The sequence below is a fragment of the Bufo gargarizans genome, chromosome 3, assembly GCF_014858855.1.
Source record: "Bufo gargarizans isolate SCDJY-AF-19 chromosome 3, ASM1485885v1, whole genome shotgun sequence".
Classification (NCBI taxonomy): Eukaryota; Metazoa; Chordata; class Amphibia; order Anura; family Bufonidae; genus Bufo; species Bufo gargarizans.
This window is the reverse complement of record NC_058082.1, coordinates 44,916,264-44,940,392: the sequence shown is the minus strand read 5'-3', so window position 1 is coordinate 44,940,392 and position 24,129 is coordinate 44,916,264. Positions and strand designations below refer to the sequence as shown.

The 24,129-nt window shown below is 50.8% G+C and overlaps 1 protein-coding gene across 2 annotated transcripts in view; it reads left to right on the top strand.

Moving 5' to 3' along the window:
* FAM168A (family with sequence similarity 168 member A) overlaps nt 1–24,129 on the top strand; it is a 70,225-nt gene that overhangs the window by 43,369 nt on the left and 2,727 nt on the right. Inside the window, exons 4-8 of one of the 2 annotated variants that reach the window (XM_044288194.1) lie at nt 7,251–7,331; nt 18,253–18,381; nt 22,286–22,428; nt 23,054–23,228; nt 23,409–23,539. In XM_044288194.1, coding sequence (XP_044144129.1) covers nt 7,251–7,331; nt 18,253–18,381; nt 22,286–22,428; nt 23,054–23,228; nt 23,409–23,521 — 641 coding nt within the window. In that variant the 3' untranslated portion in view covers nt 23,522–23,539. The remainder of the gene's footprint in view (nt 1–7,250; nt 7,332–18,252; nt 18,382–22,285; nt 22,429–23,053; nt 23,229–23,408; nt 23,540–24,129) is intronic. The other variant, XM_044288195.1, reaches the window with a different exon arrangement.

Here is a 24,129-nt window from a genome sequence, read left to right as displayed (position 1 = left end):
TCATATCAATGAGCCTTGAAAGACTTCTTAAAGGAGCTGTTTGTTTTCTTAGTTCCCCTTCAGTCTTCTCTCTTTAGGTTCTGCTCTTTCACCTCCTATCATCCCTTTGTTTCTTCAGTGTCGCACTGCACTTTCCTTCCTGTCTATGCCCTTCCTCAAGTAACCGGCGTCTGTCCTTCAGCGGTTTTTGTCTGGCTGATTTCTGGTGTATTAGGGGCCGGATCTCTGCCAGACCCCGTTATAGTCGGTGGGATCTGGTGGGAAGGCGGTGGTATCCGGCAATGCCGGATCCGGAGAACTCCTCAGACTGATCGCTGCTGCACACGTGAAACTGGGCTTATTCATCCCCAGCCCTCTCACTGCGGTCTCTCATCTTCATCCCCAGCCCTCACATGGGTCTCTTTTCTTCATCCCCAGCCCTCACATGGGTCTCTTTTCTTCATCCCCAGCCCTCACATGGGTCTCTTTTCTTCATCCCCAGCCCTCACATGAGTCTCTTTTCTTCATCCCCAGCCCTCACATGGGTCTCTTTTCTTCATCCCCAGCCCTCACATGGGTCTCTTTTCTTCATCCCCAGCCCTCACATGGGTCTCTTTTCTTCATCCCCAGCCCTCACATGAGTCTCTTTTCTTCATCCCCAGCCCTCACATGGGTCTCTTTTCTTCATCCCCAGCCCTCACATGAGTCTCTTTTCTTCATCCCCAGCCCTCACATGGGTCTCTTTTCTTCATCCCCAGCCCTCACATGGGTCTCTTTTCTTCATCCCCAGCCCTCACATGGGTCTCTTTTCTTCATCCCCAGCCCTCACATGGGTCTCTTTTCTTCATCCCCAGCCCTCACATGGGTCTCTTTTCTTCATCCCCAGCCCTCACTTGAGTCTCTTTTCTTCATCCCCAGCCCTCTCATGTCGGTCGGTCTTTTTCATCCCCAGCCCTCACGTCAGTCTCTTTTCTTCATCCCCCAGCCCTCTCACGTCAGTCTCTTTTCTTCATCCCCCAGCCCTCTCACGTCAGTCTCTTTTCTTCATCCCCCAGCCCTCTCACGTCAGTCTCTTTTCTTCATCCCCAGCCCTCTCACGTCAGTCTCTTTTCTTCATCCCCAGCCCTCTCACGTCGGTTTCTCGTCTTCATCCCCAGCCCTCTCACGTTGGTTTCTCGTCTTCATCCCCAGCCCTCTCACGTTGGTTTCTCGTCTTCATCCCGATCACCCTCATATCGGTCTCATATCTGCCATGACTTCTCAATATAAATCGCCGGAACTGCCTGCCGGATTTGGCAATCCAGACGCAAACTGATGGCATTTGTCAGACGGATCCGTCTGACAAATGCATTGAAATACCGGATCCGTCTCTTCAGTGTCATCCGGAAAAACGGATTCGGTATAATTTTTTTTTTTTTTTCATTTTTAAAGGTCTGCGCATGCACAGACCGAAAACCGGATTTGTTTTGCCGGAACATTTATTGCATCTAATACGCTTCAATGTAAATGAATGCCGGATCCGGCGTTCAGTATTTTTGGCCGCAGAGAACTGTAGCATGCTGCGGTATTTTCTCCATCCCAAAAAAACGTAAGAGGGACTGAACTGATGCATCCTGGATGGATCGCTCTCCATTCAGAATGCATTAGGATAAAACCGATCAGTTATTTTCCGATATTTTGCCCCTAGGACAGAACTCAATGCCGGAAAGGAAAAACATTAGTGTGAAAGTAGCCTAATCCTTCTCGGGAATTCCTGACAGAGGGACTGAGCTCCGTCGTCCTTCCCGCTCCCACCCGCCAGTGTCTAATAATAGTCTCTGCAGATTTCGCTGGCGGGGATGGATACGGAAGCTGGCGTCTCAGTGGCATTACCGCAAGGGTTACACCGCCTGCGGGGGAGCGTAGCGTTCTCACTCTCTTGCAAGAATGTAATGGATTTGTCAGTGATGTGTTACAACTCTGTTACATGTTTTATTCTGTTGTCATGGTAACGGTGTATAGCTCCATCCGCTCACTATAGACTCCTCTAACAGAGTGCAGGGGCTCGGAGATCTTCTTCACGGATCCGACTCTGGAGGCTGCTGACGGACCTCCCAGCTGCAAGGATCTGACCAGTTTGCATTTTACCAGTCTTATGTTTTGCGACGATGAGTGGTATCCATGAACGAGACCACGACAGGACCACGTGTTCAGAGCCACTTTCACATTTTATGGTGGTTGGAAGCCACAACCTTCTTGGCTCCTCTGTATTATGAATGTAGGGACTTGAGACACGTCTCCAGGCTCTTGAGGATGGCCGGTGCCTAGGTCATCGGCTTCACTCTGTGCTTAGGATAGGTCATCGGCTTCACTCTGTGCTTAGGATAGGTCATCGGCTTCACTCTGTGCTTAGGATAGGTCATCGGCTTCACTCTGTGCTTAGGATAGGTCATCGGCTTCACTCTGTGCTTAGAATAGGTCATCGGCTTCACTCGGTGCTTAGGATAGGTCATCGGTTTGCACCTGACACCCGGCACCCCCACCGATCCGCTGTTCTCTGCAGCCACGGTTTCAGGAAGCAAACTAGAGCCTTGACACCACAGCGCCAGGCACCGTGTAGTGGCTGTTTTTGGGTACTGCAGCTCATGGTGAATAACACAACTTCATTATCCAGTCTCCGTGCTTTCATGGACCCTAAATTTAATTTTCCACGACTTGGGCGCCTTTCATTTTGGTATGTGGAAACACTTGCGCACACACAACCCCCACAATCTGCCCCCCCCCCCCATCCCCTTATGAAACCTGATAACAGCTGCATCGTTGTTGAGTGTTTCTTGCTTTACTGTTTAATTTGCTGCTCTATCGATATTTCACCACCTCGGCTGACGATCGTCTCCTGTTGCGCTCCTCCCTGGCATTGATTGCCCATATGTCTATAGTATGATGTGAACGTGAAAAGTGCTGCCACACGTGAGCCGTGATATTGATGGAGGGAACGGGGGAAAGGGTATATCCGCAGGGGACGGAACACAATCCCTTGTGTAGGTCGATGCAAATTTTACAGCAAATCTACATCAAAATGTGCAGGTTTTATCTGCTCTGCGAAGAGTGAAATCTGCGATGACGATCCCAGAAAGGCTGACATGCTGCGGATTGAGGTCCGTTTATGCCTGGATATTTTCCGCAGTGTGTGAATTAAATTGCTTAGTCTTTTGTGGTTACTGGAAAACGCTGCTAATTTTATTTATTTTTTCTGTCCACAAATCCAGAGAGTAGCATTTCTATCTGTGGATGTAGAAAAAGTGTCAATCCTGTGACTATAAGTCTTTTAGGTACAGAATAGAAATATAGTCCTCATTTATAGGTGAGAGGTTTAGTCAAAATTGCCCAATTTTGAACAAAAACATCAGGGAGATTACTGAAGTGATGGGCGGCACTGCAGCGACGTATGGTAGAGGTCCCAATGTGTGTTCAGACCTGGTCCTCGAATAACTACAGACCCAGACTACATTCAAGAATAAAGACCCCAGAATAAACACAGATTAATTAGATACCAGAATGTCCTGCCGGCTTCCCGGGCCAGAGCCCGCAATGTCCTGCCGGCTTCCCGGGCCAGAGCCCGCAATGTCCTGCCGGCTTCCCGGGCCAGAGCCCGCAATGTCCTGCCGGCTTCCCGGGCCAGAGCGTAGCACTTCTATCTGTGGATGTAGAAAAAGTGTCAATCCTGTGACTATAAGTCTTTTAGGTACAGAATAGAAATATAGTCCTCATTAATAGGTGAGAGGTTTAGTCAAAATTGCCCAATTTTGAGCAAAAACATCAGGGAGATTACTGAAGTGATGGGCGGCACTGCAGCGACGTATCGTAGAGGTCCCAATGTGTGTTCAGACTGTCCGTGCGGCTCCCGGGGTGCTCCAGAATGACGTCGGAGCGCCCCATGCGCATGGATGACGTGATCCATGTGATCACGTCATTCATGCGCGTGGGGCGCCCCGGGAGCCGCACGGACGGTAAGTATGCTGCTCCCCCGCTCCCCACTACACTTTACCATGGCTGCCACGACTTTAGCGTCCCGGCAGCCATGGTAACCATTCAGAAAAAGCTAAACGTCGGATCCGGTAATGCGCAGAAACGACGTTTAGCTTAAGGCCGGATCCGGATCAATGCCTTTCAATGGGCATTAATTCCGGATCCGGCCTTGCGGCAAGTGTTCAGGATTTTTGGCCGGAGCAAAAAGCACAGCATGCTGCGGTATTTTCTCCGGCCAAAAAACGTTCCGGTCCGGAACTGAAGACATCCTGATGCATCCTGAACGGATTTCACTCCATTCAGAATGCATTAGGATAAAACTGATCAGGATTCTTCCGGCATAGAGCCCCGACGACGGAACTCTATGCCGGAAAAGAACAACGCAAGTGTGAAAGAGCCCTAAAGGGGTTATCCAGTACTAAAACAGTGGCCCAGACCTGCTCAACCCAGGGTGAGGGTGATGCTTTCTTGATCCCCGCTGCTAGATCCGGTCTCTTGGGCTCCCGGCCACGCAGTTCCGCTCCCACATAAACATTCGTTGACGGGGGCACAAATGACCGCTGAATGTAATCGCAGGACTTAGAACGGAAGGAGCGCCATATGGCTTTTGCAGCACAGATTTTGATGGATTGGTTTACGGATGCCATTGGTTTTCATTGTGGGGGCTCATTTTTTGCTGGAAGAGGTGACTTTTTCATTGGTACTATTTTGGGGTGCATGAGACTTTTTGATGACTTGGTATTACACTTTTTGTGAGGCAAAGTGACCGCAAAATGGCTTTTTTTGTCACTATTCTTTAATATTTTACGGCGTTCACGTGACTGGGTGGATCATTTGATATTTTTATAGAGCCGGTCGATAAGGACGCGGCAATACCTAATGTCGTTTTTTTTTTTCACTTGAAACTTTACATTTAAACTTTACGTTTTCATCACTTGCGCCCAGTAGTCCAGCAGGCGGCCCGATGCGCACAGTATCATAGTAACCTATGATGCCGTGTGCTCCCATGCGCATGATCAGTGCCGCTCCGGGACATATGGCCTGCTCACGGACCTTATGTCTCGGAGGGAATACGGTCGAGTGCATGAGCCCTTAGTGCCATTCGCTGCAGTGAGACGACCCCTTGTAGTGTGCCCTAGGGCTCATGCACGCGACTGTGCTGGGTCTGGAAAAACATGGCCTGCGTGTTGTCTGCATCTCCCGAATGCGGACGACCCTCGCTGCATTATAAATCGCTATGATGCAGTGAGTTCTTGTCACAAGCTCAGTGGTTAGCGCTGGGGTCCTGGGTTCGAATCCGACCAAGGACAACATCTGCATGGAGTTTATGTTCTCCCCGTGTTTGCGTGAGTTTCCTCCGGGTTCTCCGGTTTCCTCCCGCACTCCGGACATCCTGATGGGGGACTAATGAGCCCCCCTGGATTGTTTCAGCCGTGTTTTTTTATATTTTTATATTTTTTTATTATGGGGACCCATTGTAACAATGCTTATTCTTGTCCTCCAAACAGACAAGAATAGGACATGTAATATTTTTTTATTTTTATTTAACGGACATACGGATGTGGGCAGTATCCGGCGTGCTGTCCGCTTTTTTGCAACCCTGTTGAAATAAATAGGTCCGCCTCTGATCCGCAAAAAAAAGCGAGCACAAATACAATCGTGTGATTAGGGCCTAAAGGGGTTGTCTGGGGTCAGGATATTGATGGCGTGTCTCCGCAGGAGCACAAACTCACCATCTCCCACAAATCACCGGCGAACCAGCGCCAGATAAAACGTTGCCGTCTGGAACAGATCCAAGAGCGTAATACACGAAGGGGGCACTCTCAGAAAAGCAACGCGTTTTGAGTTTCATGATCCTTTTTCACAGCCGTTGGCATCTTTTATAAGGCAGGGTAGTGCGCACGAAACCGCGTGCGCCATCACCGGCCCGTATCTGTATAAAAAGCGGGGGGAAGTGGGTGAGGGCTCGGAAATAATTCAGTGGGGTGAGCAGAGAAGAGTCCCCGGCAGGGCAGAGTGTTTCAGGAGAGGCAGGTCCTGATCTCTTTAGGAAGCCAGAGACAGAAGCTGCACAGCAGCACAAAGTATTTCAGGATAGGAGTGCACTGTTCTAGGAGTCTGACACCTCTCCCCCACAAGAAGGTGAAACTGTGGATCGAACATCCACGTTATGCATTCATCTTATAGCAGGGATGCTCAACCTGCGGCCCTCCAGCTGTTTCAAAACTACAACTCCCAGCATGCCCTAATAGCTGTAGGCTGTCCAGGCCTGCTGGGAGTTGTAGTTTTGCAACAGCTGGAGGGCTGCAGGTTGGGCGTCCATGAGCTATAGCTTCTCAGTATAATTAAAAGGGTTTTACGAGATTTTTAACTGATGACCTATCCCTTGGATCTGATGATCAGTATCTGATCGGTGCAGCACAGAGTGTTTCAGTGTGCCGATTTTGTGCAGGGCAGTGACTTGACCACTCGTGGTAATGTTGTTGAGGAGAGGTGCTGCCAGGTAGTGTTAAGTGGGACACTGCAGGTGGATCTTAGCAGCCCAGCAGCACAGAGTATGTCAGGGACAGTAAAACAATGACCTCGGCCTCCACCACTCCGTGTTTTATCTTGTAAAGCAGAGTTGTTTCCGCGCACGTAGCTCTGCATTAAGTGGAGCGACTCTCGGCTCTGGATCCTCTTTATAGTTTTATTGATTTTCACCACTGACCTGCGAGACCTCAGAAATGCAGCCCGAGTGTAATGAAAATCTCCTCGAAGCCTCGCAGGGCCCCAGGCGGCCATCATTCCTCCCCGGTACACGAGGACAATCGGAGAAGTGCAGCCGCTCGCTCTCCCAGGAGCTGGACGCGAGGAGAGACTGCTAATAATGCTGGGAATTGGGGACCTCTGTGCTGGTGATGAGGGCCCCGTTGGGGGTATATATGGACTGCCTCTGGGGAGGACGAGAACTAAAGGACCTTTAAGTGTCCGCAGACTAAGCTTCGGGTAAGAGCTGAGCCCCCCCAGCACTACGTGGCTCATTGTCACCACTGCTCGTTGCTTTGTATTTGAAGCCGCTATCAGTCCAGACAGTAAGTGGATATAACGCTGCAGATACAGATCGGGGTCGCCGTGACCGATACCTTATCCGCCGTCGCTGCTGCCGGCCTGATATTTTAATAAAGCTGTATTTTTAGCGTTAGTAGATATAACCCTTTACAAATTCTTCGTACCTCCTTTTTATGATCACACTTCTCACCTACTTTTGTCTTTGCCTCCAGGTTACCCTGCAGGATACCCCACAGCTGCCCCTACCTATAATCCCAACATGTATGCCACCAGCAGCCCAGGCTATGCCCCAGGTAAGACCGCCATCCGCTGTACACGGTGTGCTGCCGGGGGAGACACGAGCATCCTCCATGTATAATCCTTCTTGTCTGAGAGGAGAGGGAAAGGCTGTTAGAACTTTACAATTCACCTGCAGCATCTGAGGAGGGAGCGGTGGGGGGTGAGGAGCAGCTGGAGCAAAGGATATCAAGCTGTGATATGTAATAGAATCTGTTGGGAAAGACTTATCCTGTACTGATCTGAGTTACATCCTGTATTATACTCCAGAGCTGCACTCACTATTCTGCTGGTGGTCACTGTGTACATACATTACATTACTTATCCTGTACTGATCTGAGTTACATCCTGTATTATACTCCAGAGCTGCACTCACTATTCTGCTGGTGCAGTCACTGTGTGCATACATTACATTACTTATCCTGTACTGATCTGAGTTACATCCTGTATTGTACCCCAGAGCTGCACTCACTATTCTGCTGGTGCAGTCACTGTGTACATACATTACATTACTTATCCTGTGTTACATCCTGTATTATACTCCAGAGCTGCACTCACTATTCTGCTGGTGCGGTCACTCTGTACATACATTACTTATCCTGTACTGATCCTCAGTTACATCCTGTATTATACCCCAGAGCTGCACTCACTATTCTGCTGGTGGAGTCACTGTGTACAGCCGGGGACCCTTTCTGCTCCTGCTACAGTTCGGGAGCAGGAGCTGTTGTCCCTCGCCGTGTGGTGCTCTGGGCAGAAACACAGCTGATCTCAGAATCGGCTATGTTTCTGCTCAGCAGGGGAAGGGCCACAAAGCTGCCTCTGGGGGCCGCAGGTTGTGCACCCCTAATGTACATAGTGACTCCACCTGCAGAATAGTGAGTGCAGCTCTGGAGTATAATACAGGATGTAACGCAGGATCAGTACAGGATAAGTAATGTAATGTATGTACAGAGTGACTGCACCAGCAGAATAGTGAGTGCAGCTCTGGAGTATAATACAGGATGTAACTCAGGATCCGTACAGGATAAGTAATGTATGTACACAGTGACTGCACCAGCAGAATAGTGAGTGCAGCTCTGGAGTATAATACAGTATGTAACTGCATGATTTTCCTAGTCTATGACGTAAAGTCACGGTTTTATTAAAGACACGGAGACGAGTATTGCTATCCCTTTCTTTACACCAATAGCAGCAAAGAATACATTTTACAAAATGAATCAAGAACAAGTAACCATAGTAACCAGGTCCCTCCCCTGACAGCCCCCTATAATAGGCAGCTCCTCCTCTGGACCTTCCTCTTTCTTTGAGACTCTGACACCAAGGCCAGAATTACAAACAGGAACCAGGAACCGAACCCTGAACTGGAACCGTACACTGGAGGAAAAATCGCCTCCGCACCAGCAAAACTGCACGATGGGGCCAACTTGTGGAAAGGCGAATCAAAGATGTAATAAGTCGCAGTCGGTAGGAACTTCAACCTGAAAGGAGAAAACAGAGAATATAGGGAAATAAATAGAGCGTAGACACCAAACTCGCTGGCCAATCAAAATCATCTAGATGCATGAAGAATAAATAATATCAATAAATAATACAAATATAAACTTACATCATAATAAACAAGGGAGGGAAAAAAGGGTGGGCAATACTTGCCTCCGTGTCTTTAATAAAACCATGACTTTACATCATAGACTAGGAAAATCATGCAGTTTTACATCAAGACACAGAGGCTCCTATTGCAAGTTTAAAGCTGTTCAATCATGGCTGAAAAAACATGAGGGGGAGGACGAAAATAAAATTCCCTGAATGTCGTCACTCTAGACCAATCAGCTAGGCGTGAAGATGTCCTCAAAACGAGCCCCAGAAATCGCCAAAGAGGTCGCAGACAAATCTCTCGCCGAATGCGCGGTGAAAATGGAAGTATCCACTCCTGCCAGGGACGTAACCCACTCAGTCTGGAGACTGGGCCGAAAGGATGGCGAATGGAAAGAAAAAGTTGAGGAACCGTAGGAGACCGATGAACCCTCGTCCGCGATTCGTACTACCGTAAACAGGCAACCGGACAAAGAGCCGGCGCAGACAGGAAACTGGGATACGATACCGATCTGATGTTGGTCGTAGTGCGTCTGGAAATGTTGACGGTGATGCCTTCAGGAGTAAAGGATCTGGCATCATGATCAAGAGCCCGGACGTCAGAGACCAGTTTGCACGAAATAAGGCAAAAGAGAGTCACTAACTTGGCCGATAACTGCCGCAAAGATAGGTCCGGATTATTGGGCCATGAAGAAAAGCAAGACAATACGGAAGGAACATAGTAGTAAAACGAGAGACCCACGCAATAAACGACAAACCGAAGGATGCTGCCCAGCAGGGGTGCCCTCAAAACCCTGATGCGTGGAAAAATGGCAGATCTAAAGAGGTTACTAGTCTGATAAGACTAAGGAAGTGAGGAACTGTAAAAGGTGTCTCACAGGTGCCGAAACGGGATCCAGGTCCCATTCCAGGCACCAGCTAGTCCAAGTTCTCCAGGCTGCCCTATAAGATTTTCTGGTGCTGGGAGCCCATGCATTGTCCAGGAGGCGTCTAGTTGCGTCCAAAATGCCCTCGACCTCTCTGGGCGTCCTGAGATCCGGCAGGCTAGCAACTGAACGTATCCGTCCAGTAGGAGCTGGTGGTGTTGCCCCTGAGGGTCGCGGAGAAGCTCCACTTGGCAGAAGAAAAGGCACGTCTACGATGAGTTCCAGAAGAGCTGGGAACCAGGCCTGAGCCCCCCAGAATGGGACCACCACTACCAGATCGGCCGACTGGCGACGTGTCTGAAGTAGCATCCTCGGGATCATAGCGAAAGGTGGAAACGCATAGAGAAGTGAATCGGACCAGTCCTGCAGAAAAGTTCCAATACTACCGGATCCGGGCGCCAGCTGAAGAAGCGAGGGAGCTGAGTGAGTCGCGAGGCGAACAGGTCTGTGACGAGAGGACCCCAAACTAGTGATATTGCGGAGAAGACCATCGGAGCCAGCTTCCAATTGCTGCCGTCCAAGAAGTATCGAGAACTCCAATCTGCCCGACTGTTGTGGAGAATGTACTCCGCCTGGACCATGATATCCTTGGATAGGCAGTAAAACCAAAATTCTTTCGCCAAACGTGCTAGAGTCGCAGAGTGGGTTCCGCCCAGAAGGTTGACGTAACGTACGGCTGAGACATTGTCCATACGAAGTCTGATGCATGTGTGGGCAATCCCATTGGTGAAACTCCGAATGGCAAAGGAGGCGGCCAGAAGCTCCAAGGCATTGATGTGGAGAAGTGTCTCGACTTCTGACCAACGGCCGCCGCTAGAGATCCCGTCGCAGTGAGCCCTCCCAGCCCTGGAGGCTTGCATCCGACTCCACTGTGAATTCGGGCTGGAAACCGAAAATTGCTCTGCCGTTCCACGCCTCCAGATTGTTGTTCCACCAGTGGAGTTCCTCTCGGGCTTCCGAATCCAGGCCCACCGTATCTGCAAACGCAGCACCGGAACGAAGGTGTGCTATCTTCAGACGCTGAAGTGCACAGTAATGCAATGGTGCCGGGAAAACGGCTTGAATAGAGGGGGAGGTGACAGAGCATGTCGAAGTTCTTTGCGTATAGAGTGTAACTTCGTTGTCAGGAGGCTGAGTGACTCTGCAATCGAGTCCACGGTGAATCACAAAAACTCTATCTGTTGTAACGGGGTCAGGCATGATTTCTCCAGATTGAGGAGGAATCCGAGGCGTGAGAGGAGATCCGAAGTCCAATGAAGGTGTTCTAGTAGGGTCGTTCGGGACTGATGCATAAGGAGGATGTCGACGTCCAGATATACAATCAGCCGCACTCCCCGACTGCGTAGCCATGACATGGCGGGACGCATCAGCTTTATGAATCACCAAGGAGCTGATGACGGGCCGAAGGGTAGGCAGGTGAAACGCCAGACCTCTCCTCTCCAACGGAAGCGCAAGAGGTCCTTGGATGGTGCGGAAACTGGAACCATCAAGTAAGCGTCCTTGAGGTCCAGTTTCACCATCCAGTCCCCAGGAAGATGATGATCCTGGAGTAGGTGAATCCCCTCCATCTTGAATAACGAACCACTGTATTCAGAGCCCGAAGATTTATGACCGGGCGCATCTGACCACCTTTCTTCTGCACTAGGAAAATATTGCTGAGGACACCCTCGGGGGAAAGGGGAGCCCTCTCGATCGCTCATTTGCAAAAGATGCCATTTGCAAAAGACAAGAGACATAAGTTCCCTGTCTAAGAGTGCACTGTGACAATAGAAGAGGCGGTGGAGGGGGAACTAGGTCTGGGGAGTCTACTAGCTCGATGCGGAACCCTTTGACCGTGGCCAAGACCCAGGGGTCTGATGTGATGGCTGACCAGGAATGGAAAAAATGACAGAGTCTGCCCCCGATGTAATGTTCCGAAAAAACCCAGTCTGGGGAAGGACTTACCATAAGGTCTCCTGGAGTTGGGAGTTCCTCTGAACGACCTGGAGCGCCACTGGCCACCTCTGGCCGGGAAGAAGGGTGTTGGGTTCCTCTGCTCTTGGAAGGGAGGTCTTTGGTTGAAGGAGCCTCTGCCCACGCTACGGGCGTGGAAACTGGATCGGCCGGACAGGCGGCCCCTGCTACTGCCGGCCCTAGTGGAGACCCTTCCCTGAAAAACTTCCCTCATAGAGGACTGGGCCTTATCGAGGGCCGTAAATACCCCCACAAAACGACTCAGATCCTTAATGAACGAGTCTCCGAATAAGAGGCCTTGGGCGTCTTTGCCTGCCTCAGTTAGGGCCAGGTTGGCCAGTTCAGGGTCCATTTTAAACAAAATGGTTTTACTCCGTTCAATCGCAACGGAGGTGTTGGTACTACCTGCGATGCAAATCGCTCTCTGGACCCAGCCCCTAAGTTCTTCCGGATCTACCTGAGAGCCTTCTGCTCTGGCAAGCAGTTTGTCCTGGCAACTGCGTAGAGCGGAATCCAACCCTTTTTATAGGGGTTCCAGCCGGACTTGGAGAGGAACTGCGTGACTTTGGGGTGAACGACAGGAGTCTCGCACACTCTATTGGGGACTAAAGGTCTGGGGCATTCCTCCCTCAGCTTACTACGTGCCTCCTTACTGAGGGGGCGACGCACCCAGTGCTCTAGGTATTTACCCACGTGATCGGCCGGGAGCCACTCCGCCGATCTTTGGTGATGGAGGGCATCTGGATCAAACATAGGCTGACCCGCTAGGTCTACCAGGGGGGTGGCTACATTATTGACGGAGGAGGAAGCACCGTCTTTGACCAGCGAAGTGGAAGGAGTGGGGCAGGCTGGGGCCGAATATTGATAAGGGGTTTCCTCCTCCGAATCATGATGTGCATCCGTGAAAGCCTCCTCGTCTGAACCCTTTTCGGAGCCAGACTCGCTGTCATGTTGCATTTCCATATACGCGCCCGTTCTGCCTGGCACAGTATGGCTCTCTTACGTGAACTCTGCACGTTTTCAGGGGTGGCCGTATGCACATCAGTCATTGTCCTCTGTAATACAGGAGGATCTAAATTGGTAGGCTGCGGAGCATTAATAGGGGCGGTTTGTAAATTCCCTCTAGGAGGGTGAGCAGACAAGGCCTGAGAAATGCTCTGGGATAAGATGGTAGACATAGAGCCCATGGCTGCCATGATGGCACTAGAGACAGAGCGCTGGAGCGCCAGCGCCTGATCATCACTCCCGGTGTGCAGGGTTCCCTCAGGGGATGAGGGGGGGCTATTTGCGTTGGGAAGGGGGTCAGAGCGAGGCATAACTATGACTGATAGCCCAGGGGGGAACACAGTACAGGACCAAAAAAAAAAATGAGGGGCAGGAGGACTAATAGAGGGGCAGGAGGACTAATAGAGGGGCAGGAGGACTAATAGAGGGGCAGGAGGACTAATAGAGGGGCAAGAGGACAAATAGAGGGGCAGGAGGACTAATAGAGGGGCAGGAGGACTAATAGAGGGGCAGGAGGACTAATAGAGGGGCAGGAGGACTAATAGAGGGGCAGGAGGACTAATAGAGGGCCAAGAGGACTAATAGAGGGCCAAGAGAACAAAATAGAGGGGCAGGAGGTATACTTATACAGGGTTAATCACCCTGGACGGCGCAGCAGGATGAGACGGAGCTAACCGGACGAAAAGCAAGCCGAGGGAAAATGGCCGCCGAGATCTCGCGAGAGGGCGGCCCTAAGAGGCCGACGAAATTCCGCGAGATCCCGGGGCAACCGTGCAAGAACATGCGCGCAAAATGGCCGCCAAAATCTCGCGTGCGGCCAGAGTAAAGGCCGAATGAGAGGAGCAAGATGGGTGCCGAGATCTCACGAGATCCCGCGGTCGACCGGGAAAGATGGAGGAAGGGAAAGCGGACAGCGCAGAGAGATAAGGGACTGCTAAAATCTGCAGATAAGAGGGGCGGGTGGGACCGGCAGCAGGGGTAGCGGAGGCTACAGAGTGGGAGCAAACTGCAATAAGGAAAAACAAACCATAATGCACACTGAGAATAATAGACACCTCAAGAGGTATCATACAGGTGCACTGATCTGGTGGCAGCAGCAAGGAGAGGAGCGGCCTGTTATAGGGGCTGTCAGGGGAGGGACTATGGTTACTATGGTTACTTGTTCTTGATTAATTTTGTAAAATGTATTCTTTGCTGCTATTGGTGGACAGTAAAGGATGAGATAGCAATACGAGCCTCCGTGTCTTGCTGTAAAACTCAGGATCAGTACAGGATAAGTCATGTAATGTACACAGTGACTGCACCAGCAGAATAGTGAGTGCAGCTCTGGAGGATAATACAGGATGTAACTCAGGATCAGTACAGGATAAGTAATGTATGTGCACAGTGACTGCACCAGCAGAATAGTGAGTGCAGCTCTGGAGTATAATACAGGATGTAACTCACGATCAGTACAGGATAAGTAATGTATGTACACAGTGACTGCACCAGCAGAATAGTGAGTGCAGCTCTGGAGTATAATACAGGATGTAACTCAGGATCAGTACAGGATAAGTAATGTAATGTGTGTACACAGTGACTTCACCAGCAGAATAGTGAGTGCAGCTCTGGAGTATAATACAGGATGTAACTCAGGATCAGTACAGGATAAGTAATGTATGTACACAGTGACTGCACCAGCAGAATAGTCAGTGCAGCTCTGGAGGATAATACAGGATGTAACTCAGGATCAGTACAGGATAAGTAATGTAATGTGTGTACACAGTGAGTGCAGCTCTGGAGTATAATACAGGATGTAACTCAGGATCAGTACAGGATAAGTAATGTATGTACACAGGGACTGCATCAGCAGAATAGTGAGTGCAGCTCTGGGGTATAATACAGGATGTAACTCAGGATCAGTACAGGATAAGTAATGTAATGTGTGTACACAGTGACTTCACCAGCAGAATAGTGAGTGCAGCTCTGGAGTATAATACAGGATGTAACTCAGGATCAGTACAGGATAAGTAATGTATGTACACAGTGACTGCACCAGCAGAATAGTCAGTGCAGCTCTGGAGGATAATACAGGATGTAACTCAGGATCAGTACAGGATAAGTAATGTAATGTGTGTACACAGTGAGTGCAGCTCTGGAGTATAATACAGGATGTAACTCAGGATCAGTACAGGATAAGTAATGTATGTACACAGGGACTGCATCAGCAGAATAGTGAGTGCAGCTCTGGAGTATAATACAGGATGTAACTCAGGATCAGTACAGCATAAGTAATGTATGTACACAGTGACTGCACCAGCAGAATAGTGAGTGCAGCTCTGGAGTATAATACAGGATGTAACTGAGGATCAGTACAGGATAAGTCCAGGTTGTCCCCAGCTTTCCCAGTTACATATATAGCCATAGTGTATTTAGATGCTGGGTGGGGGTTGCCCTTTAAGTGACGCTCACACACGAGGACACAGCCGCATGTTCTCTCTCTGAGACTATAATTAGACTTCTGTGTGCTCGCCCGCGTCACCGCGCTGCAGATAAGTCATGTGTGCCAGAACTTTACATTCTGAAATTAAATATTTTATGAAAACCATTTCCACATGAGGGCACTTTTTAGAATTAAAAGGCAGCCTTGCCGTTATGCGGCATCTGTACGGAGGTGCAGTCAGGGCTCCCCTCCCCCCATGCCGTTCAGCTACAGCAAGATGCTGACATCCAGGCATTGTTAGCTAATCTGCAAACCACAATAAACCGCGTGACGCTGTCGGGCTGCAGCCGCTCCACATCTCAGCATTTTAAGTGGGACAGTCACATGAAGCGGAAAATAGAACCGGCTCCCTGCCTGCCGCAGGATTGTATGTCACTGGTTACGTCCTTATGCCTCCTTCTAAAAACCCTCCACAGAAACCCATACCGCACTGACGGCTTCATTCTTTTATCCATGGGGTTTTCTCCAGTGTTATAATTCCTCGTGTAATACCTTGTGTGGGCTCACTATTATGTCATCATCCATTACTTATCCTGTACTGATCCTGTATTATACTCCAGAGCTGCACTCACTATTCTGCTGGTGCAGTCACTGTGTACATACATACATTACTTATCCTGTACTGATCCTGAGCTACATCCTGTATTATACTCCAGAGCTGCACTCACTATTCTGCTGGTGCAGTCACTGTGTACATACATTACATTACTTATCCTGTACTGATCCTGAGCTACATCCTGTATTATACTCCAGAGCTGCACTCACTATTCTGCTGGTTATCTGACATGGGAATATGTTTCTTTTTATCTTGGGCCTGAATTTTTGTCTTGTCGTAATACTTCTCACAGCTGGGGGTTTGTTATACTTGGATCCGGTTTTGGGAACACATCAAGCAGCAGTAATTGGGTATGATCAGGAATGATGTTCAGGCTCTGGGTGTAAATTAAAGTTGTTCAGTTCACGGATTGCAAGCAGAGATCTTGAAAATTATAATGACTTGAAAACACAAAGGGGGTTGATATGATGACCCGTGGGCTGATGTAATACTTTATGGATGTGGAGATCACCATGAGCCATTGTGCTTTATCCCCTCCCCCTCTACGGTATCGGTCATCACATGTCATAAAGGCCGAGCCAATAGGAAGTCGCTCGTTTCCCGCTTCCTTTATTAGTTCCTGTCGGATCTAGAACAAAACCACTGGACATATGCAGAATGTAGGATTCCTCAAATACACTGCAGCGCTACTGGGTGACCGCGTATTATACTGGTCACCGGAATGCTGGCGGGCATCCTGCTAGACTCTACTGGGTGTAGTCTGATGGCAGACCTGTCCCCAACCCCCCAACTGCCATAGCAAGCAATGGGCACACTGCAGTAGCATCACAGAGGGGTCTAACGGGGGGAGACGGAGCTTTGACTAAGTGGTCAGCATGGTGTACAGCATCTAAGAGGTTAAATGACCAGGGTTGTATTGAGGCGTACTACAGCTGCCCTTCACGAGTGATGGCTCCTTAGCCCGCACCGTCACTTGCGATTACAGAATTTCATGGAAACAACCCTCTTACCATAGTTTAGGGCCAGGCACGGGGCGCGCAGGGGCAGGGCCAGGCACGGGGCGCGCAGGGGCAGGGCCAGGCACGGGGCGCGCAGGGGCAGGGCCAGGCACGGGGCGCGCAGGGGCAGGGCCGGGCGCGCAGGTGCAGGGCCAATTCCATTTTTAACCTGTCTTCCCTCCAGTGGGTTGGAGCGTATCTGACACCTGTATTGCTGATATGGAAAAAAGCATCCTATGGCTGCTACGGTGTAGAAACCATACTGTAACACAATCGTAGAACATATATAAGAACTGTTTACTTTCCGCCTTGAGGTTTTTTGTTTGTTTTTTACATCGTGCTGTTCAGAGCGTCTATAAGATAAAGCGAAGCGGCGTCTGGTGACCGCGTGTGATTGACGCTCGGGGGCCACACTGATGAAGCCGCGCTTGAATTGCACTTTTTTAGGAATCCTTTTGTCTGTCATTCAGAAATGACAGTCTGTGTGTATCTGCCAGCAGCGGCAATGTGAGCCCTCACCAAGCTGTCATTGCCCGAGTGATGCCAATTCTGGATGGCAGCGAGCTCCCTGGCAGTCATGATCTGCGCTCATCCAAAACCCACTAAGTTGGATGGCGGGTGTTTGAGCAGGTGCCCAGTTTTCTGCTCCTTGCCCCGTGTGCCTGGCCGCCCGGATCGCAGCCCCTTGCCCCGTGTGCCTGGCCGCCCGGATCGCAGCCCCTTGCCCCGTGTGCCTGGCCGCCCGGATCGCAGCCCCTTGCCCCGTGTGCCTGGCCGCCCGGATCGCAGCCCCTTGCCCCGTGTGCCTGGCCGCCCGGATCGCAGCCCCTTGCCCAGTGTGCCTGGCCGCCCGGATCGCAGCCCCTTGCCCCGTGTGCCTGGCCGCCCGGATCGCAGCCCCTTGCCCCGTGTGCCTGGCCGCCCGGATCGCAGCCCCTTGCCCCGTGTGCCTGGCCGCCCGGATCGCAGCCCCTTGCCCCGTGTGCCTGGCCGCCCGGATCGCAGCCCCTTGCCCCGTGTGCCTGGCCGCCCGGATCGCAGCCCCTTGCCCCGTGTGCCTGGCCGCCCGGATCGCAGCCCCTTGCCCAGTGTGCCTGGCCGCCCGGATCGCAGCCCCTTGCCCCGTGTGCCTGGCCGCCCGGATCGCAGCCCCTTGCCCCGTGTGCCTGGCCGCCCGGATCGCAGCCCCTTGCCCCGTGTGCCTGGCCGCCCGGATCGCAGCCCCTTTCCTCTCGCCCCGTGTGCCTGGCCGCCCGGATCGCAGCCCCTTGACCCTCGCCCCGTGTGCCTGGCCGCCCGGTTGGCAGCCCCTCGCCCTGTTTTTCTGGCCGCCCGCTCTGCTCATGCTTTGCTTATTGGCGGTAACGCTCCGCCCATTGTGTGTGCCCGATGTCAAAACCGTTTTTTTTTTTGTATTTTGGTTATAAGCGACCCTCCTGATGAAACAAGCGTGGCCGCAGACTCCTTCTTCGTCCTGTGCCAACGAGGGCACGTTCCACCTTCCTGTCGATTCTGGGACCGAGAACAGGACTTATCAAGCTTCTTCTGCCGCATTCAGTAAATACAAGACTTTCTTTCATTTCTTTTTTTTTTTTTGTCTTGTTTTCCACATCATTACATAGAGAAGTGCTGACGACGGAGCTCTCTGGGTTTCTGCCAACAACCATAACTATTATACGCAGCACCACCTTGTCTGGGCATCCTGCTCTGTGAATAGAATGCCAGAATTGCAGTATAGACTGACACAATCATGCATAACAGTAGGAGAGAGGGAGTGACTTAGGTGTGCCTGGTCGTTACAGCGTGTGTATCGCTAGCTCAACATGTTACTTTCACACTAGCGTTCGGGGCTCCACTTGTGAGTTCCGTTTGAAGGCTCTGACAAGCGGCCCCGAACGGATCCGTACAGCCCCAATGCATTCTGAGTGGATGCGGATCCGCTCAGAATGCATCAGTCTGGCACAGTTTGTCCTCCGCTCCGCTGGCAGACACCCGAACGCAGCTTGCATCGTTCGGGTGACCGCCTGGCCGTGCGGAGCCAAACGGATCCGTCCAGACTTACAATGTAAGTCAATGGGGACGGATCCGTTTAAAGTTGACACAATATGGTGCAATTTCAAACGGATCCGTCCCCCATTGACTTTCAATGCAAAGTCTGGACGGATCCGTCTGACTAACTTTCAGACTTAGAATTTTTTCTGAAAGATAGTGCAGACGGATCCGTTCTGAACGGATCTGATCGTCTGCATTATAGGAGCGGATCTATCTGCAGACACCAGACGGATCCGCTCCGAACGCAAGTGTGAAAGTTATGCGTCCAGTGAGCCCATGACAGTATGGAAGGGGTGATAAAGCAGCCATTAGCAAGTGGTAGTGTTCAGCCAACAGCTACATATGAGCGCCGTCTTCTAGATAAGACTGTATATGGAGGTAATACTGACTCCCACCACTCTTCTCACTGCATATGGATTTGTATAGTTATTGTGCTCGATGAAAGCAATGTCTCCAGTGAGCTCCCCCTGGTGGTGGCTGTATAATTCTGTCTCCAGTGAGCTCCCCCTGGTGGTGGCTGTATAATTCTGTCTCCAGTGAGCTCCCCCTGGTGGTGGCTGTATAATTCTGTCTCCAGTGAGCTCCCCCTTGTGGTGGCTGTATAATTCTCTCCCGTGAGCTCCCCCTTGTGGTGGCTGTATAATTCTGTCTCCAGTGAGCTCCCCCTGGTGGTGGCTGTATAATTCTGTCTCCAGTGAGCTCCCCCTAGTGGTGGCTGTATAATTCTGTCTCTAGTGGGGCCCCCCTAGTGGTGGCTGTATAATTCTTTCTCCAGTGAGCTCCCCCTTGTGGTGGCTGTATAATTCTTTCTCCAGTGAGCTCCCCCTTGTGGTGGCTGTATAATTCTGTCTCCAGTGAGCTCCCCCTAGTGGTGGCTGTATAATTCTGTCTCCAGTGGGGCCCCCCTAGTGGTGGCTGTATAATTCTTTCTCCAGTGAGCTCCCCCTTGTGGTGGCTGTATAATTCTGTCTCCAGTGAGCTCCCCCTAGTGGTGGCTGTATAATTCTGTCTCCAGTGAGCTCCCCCTAGTGGTGGCTGTATAATTCTTTCTCCAGTGAGCTCCCCCTAGTGGTGGCTGTATAATTCTGTCTCTAGTGAGCTCCCCCTAGTGGTGGCTGTATAATTTTGTCTCCAGTGAGCTCCCCCTAGTGGTGGCTGTATAATTCTGTCTCTAGTGAGCTCCCCCTAGTGGTGGCTGTATAATTCTTTCTCCAGTGAGCTCCCCCTAGTGGTGGCTGTATAATTCTGTCTCTAGTGAGCTCCCCCTAGTGGTGGCTGTATAATTCTGTCTCTAGTGAGCTCCCCCTAGTGGTGGCTGTATAATTCTGTCTCCAGTGAGCTCCCCCTGGTGGTGGCTGTATAATTCTGTCTCCAGTGAGCTCCCCCCTTGTGGTGGCTGTATAATTTTGTCTCCAGCCCCCCCCCCCCCCTCCCCTCCCTAGTGGTGGCTGTATAATTCTCTCCCGTGAGCTCCTTCTAGTGGTGGCTGTATAATTCTGTCTCCCGTGGGCCCCCCTCGTGGTGGCTGTATAATTCTGTCTCCAGTGAGCTCCCCCTAGTGGTGGCTTTATAATTCTGTCTCCAGGCGCCCCGCCCCCCCCCCCCCTTCTTAGTGGTGGCTGTATAATTCTGTCTCCAGCCCCCCCCCCCCCCTCCCCTCCATAGCGGTGGCTGTATAATTCTGTCTCCAGTGAGCTCCCCCTAGTGGTGGCTTTATTATTGTCTCCAGTGAGCTCCCCCTAGTGGTGGCTGTATAATTCTGTCTCCAGTGGGCGCCCCCTAGTGGTGGCTGTATAATTCTGTCTCCCGTGGGCCACCCCTAGTGGTGGCTGTATAATTCTGTCTCCCGTGGGCCCCCCTAGTAGTGGCTGTATAATTCTGTCTCCCGTGGGCCCCCTAGTGGTGGCTGTATAATTCTGTCTCCCGTGAGCTCCCCCTAGTGGTGGCTTTATTATTGTCTCCAGTGAGCTCCCCCTAGTGGTGGCTGTATAATTCTGTCTCCAGTGAGCTCCCCCTAGTGGTGGCTGTATAATTCTGTCTCCAGTGAGCTCCCCCTAGTGGTGGCTGTATAATTCTGTCTCCAGTGAGCTCCCCCTAGTGGTGGCTGTATTATTCTGTCTCCCGTGAGCTCCTTTTAGTGGTGGCTGTATAATTCTGTCTCCAGTGAGCTCCCCCTAGTGGTGGCTGTATAATTCTGTCTCCAGTGAGCTCCCCCTAGTGGTGGCTGTATAATTCTGTCTCCAGTGAGCTCCCCCTAGTGGTGGCTGTATTATTCTGTCTCCCGTGAGCTCCTTTTAGTGGTGGCTGTATAATTCTGTCTCCAGTGAGCTCCCCCTTGTGGTGGCTGTATAATTCTGTCTGTCTCCAGTGAGCTCCCCCTAGTGGTGGCTGTATAATTCTGTCTCCAGTGAGCTCCCCCTAGTGGTGGCTGTATAATTCTGTCTCCAGTGAGCTCCCCCTAGTGGTGGCTGTATTATTCTGTCTCCAGTGAGCTCCCCCTAGTGGTGGCTGTATAATTCTGTCTCCAGTGAGCTCCCCCTAGTGGTGGCTGTATTATTCTGTCTCTAGTGAGCTCCCCCTGGTGGTGGCTGTATAATTCTGTCTCCAGTGAGCTCCCCCTGGTGGTGGCTGTATAATTCTGTCTGTCTCCAGTGAGCTCCCCCTTGTGGTGGCTGTATAATTCTGTCTCCAGTGAGCTCCCCCTTGTGGTGGCTGTATAATTCTGTCTCCAGTGAGCTCCCCCTAGTGGTGGCTGTATAATTCTGTCTGTCTCCAGTGAGCTCCCCCTTGTGGTGGCTGTATAATTCTGTCTCCAGTGAGCTCCCCCTAGTGGTGGCTGTATAATTCTGTCTCCAGTGAGCTCCCCCTAGTGGTGGCTGTATTATTCTGTCTCCAGTGAGCTCCCCCTTGTGGTGGCTGTATAATTCTGTCTGTCTCCAGTGAGCTCCCCCTTGTGGTGGCTGTATAATTCTGTCTCCAGTGAGCTCCCCCTAGTGGTGGCTGTATAATTCTGTCTCCAGTGAGCTCCCCCTTGTGGTGGCTGTATAATTCTGTCTGTCTCCAGTGAGCTCCCCCTAGTGGTGGCTGTATAATTCTGTCTGTCTCCAGTGAGCTCCCTCTAGTGGTGGCTGCAGGCGAACAGTTTTCTCATGTCCAGTGTTTCCCAACCAGTGTGCCTCCAGCTGTTGCACAACTACAACTCCCAGCATGCCTGGACAGCGTTTGGCTGTGCGGGCATGCTGGGAGTTGTAGTTTTGCAATAGCTGGAGGCACACTGGTTGGGAAACACTGCTCATGTCTATACCGGGGTTCTATATTTAGAGATTGCATCTGCACAAAATTTAGAGTCTATTTACAATGGAAAATAAAATCTGCTGTTTTGTTAACTTTCTCTTTTCTCCTTTTTTAGGGTACACCGCCGGAACCCCATACAAAGTCCCACCTGCCCAGAGTAATAGTGCCCCACCACCATACTCTCCATCTCCAAACCCCTACCAGACAGCAATGTACCCCATCAGAAGTGCCTACCCTCAGCAGAATTTATATGCCCAGGTAAGACCACCACAGCTTTACATGCAAGGGGCTCAGGAAATTATCTATTTGTCATATCTGTCTTATCCATCTAACTATCTCGTATCTGTGCGAGAGAGGGGGATGGGGAGAGAGATGTTGGATATGTAATAGACAGATCTGAGCTAATCCTATAGATATGTGGCTCCATTCTATAGGCGTACTCTATGGTGAGGGATTGAGCGCCACCTACAGTCTATTAGAAGCACAGCACACGGTGACTATGCTGCGACTCTGTGTGTGTGTGTGTGTGTGTGTGTGTGTGTGTGTGTGTGTAGCCTGCAGAGGATCGTGTGCTGGGGGTGGGGTCACTTCTGTCCTGTAGCCTTAAACTGCGCATACAGCTGAGGGTTTGTTACAGTTGTATCCATTGCTCCATGAGCTGTACAGATGAATGTTTGTCTCCTGTCCAGAAGTTTTGCTACAGTGTATCAGTCTGAAGTGTAGACTGTCTAGCTCCCAGTCAATTGCCACACCATTCAGAAGACTGGGAAAGCCTGGTGCCCTCTGCTGACACCCTGCTTCCTCTTTGACGCCTGCAGTCTGGTTCAAACGGTTCTGTATGTGTTCGCGTATCTCTGATGCATGTAATTTCCGTGTTCCCCAGGGTGCGTACTACACCCAGCCTGTGTATGCGGCACAACCCCACGTCATCCACCACACCACTGTGGTCCAGCCAAACAGCATTCCTTCTGCAATCTACCCCGCCCCTGTAGCTGCACCGCGAAGCAATGGAGTCACTATGGGAATGGTCGCTGGGACTACCATGGCCATGTCAGCAGGTAAGCTACATAGAATACCCATCCAGATGTTCCCAAAAAACTACAACTCCCAGCATGCTGCAGGCTTCATTTATGGTTTCAAATAACTTTATTGACTCCCTAGAGCCACAACAATGTAGAATTGTGCTGCAGACCATGTCCGGATAACCGCTATTATCTGTATTGATTTTCTTCCATCAGGTACATTGCTGACCACACCTCAGCACACCGCCATAGGAGCACACCCCGTCTCTGTGCCAACCTACAGAGCCCAAGGGACCCCAGCTTACAGCTACGTACCCCCCCACTGGTAAACCTGCTGGCCTGTCCGTGTAAGTACCAACTGCAGCCATTGTGCTGATCATAAATGATGCAAGGATGACCTCTGCTGGACAGTTAGCGAACAACCGGACTCTCGCTATCATTTTGTGTATTGTGTGACAATCGCCACCTGCAGGGGCCTTGTGTGGCACTAATTATGGACTACCCATGTGCCCCTATTGTTGTGGAGTTTCGGCTTATTTCACCTTTGCTAAGTGCAAAGTCTACGTCCCCCAGTTATTAAAATTGTATTGTCCAAATGCTTCTAAAATCTGAAATAAAGCAACACGCCATAGGGTTGTCATGAAAAATCTCATACAGTCTTGTTGCTAAAGCTGTATAGCGTCTCCATGGTAACAGACTACAAACAAACCCTGTGTAGTCTGATCCTGTAGTCCTACTCCCTTCTGTCTGTCCTTCACTTCTTGCTAACCTACCAAACCTATGGCGACAGGGTCAGACTACACAAGGTTTGTTGTCTGTTACCGTGGAGACACATACGTCTGTATAGGAGCTGTACACAGAAAACGACTGGAAACTCTTTATGAAGACCAATGACTCCATCAAACCACATTTGACCGCAAAGGTTGGACGTAGGCAG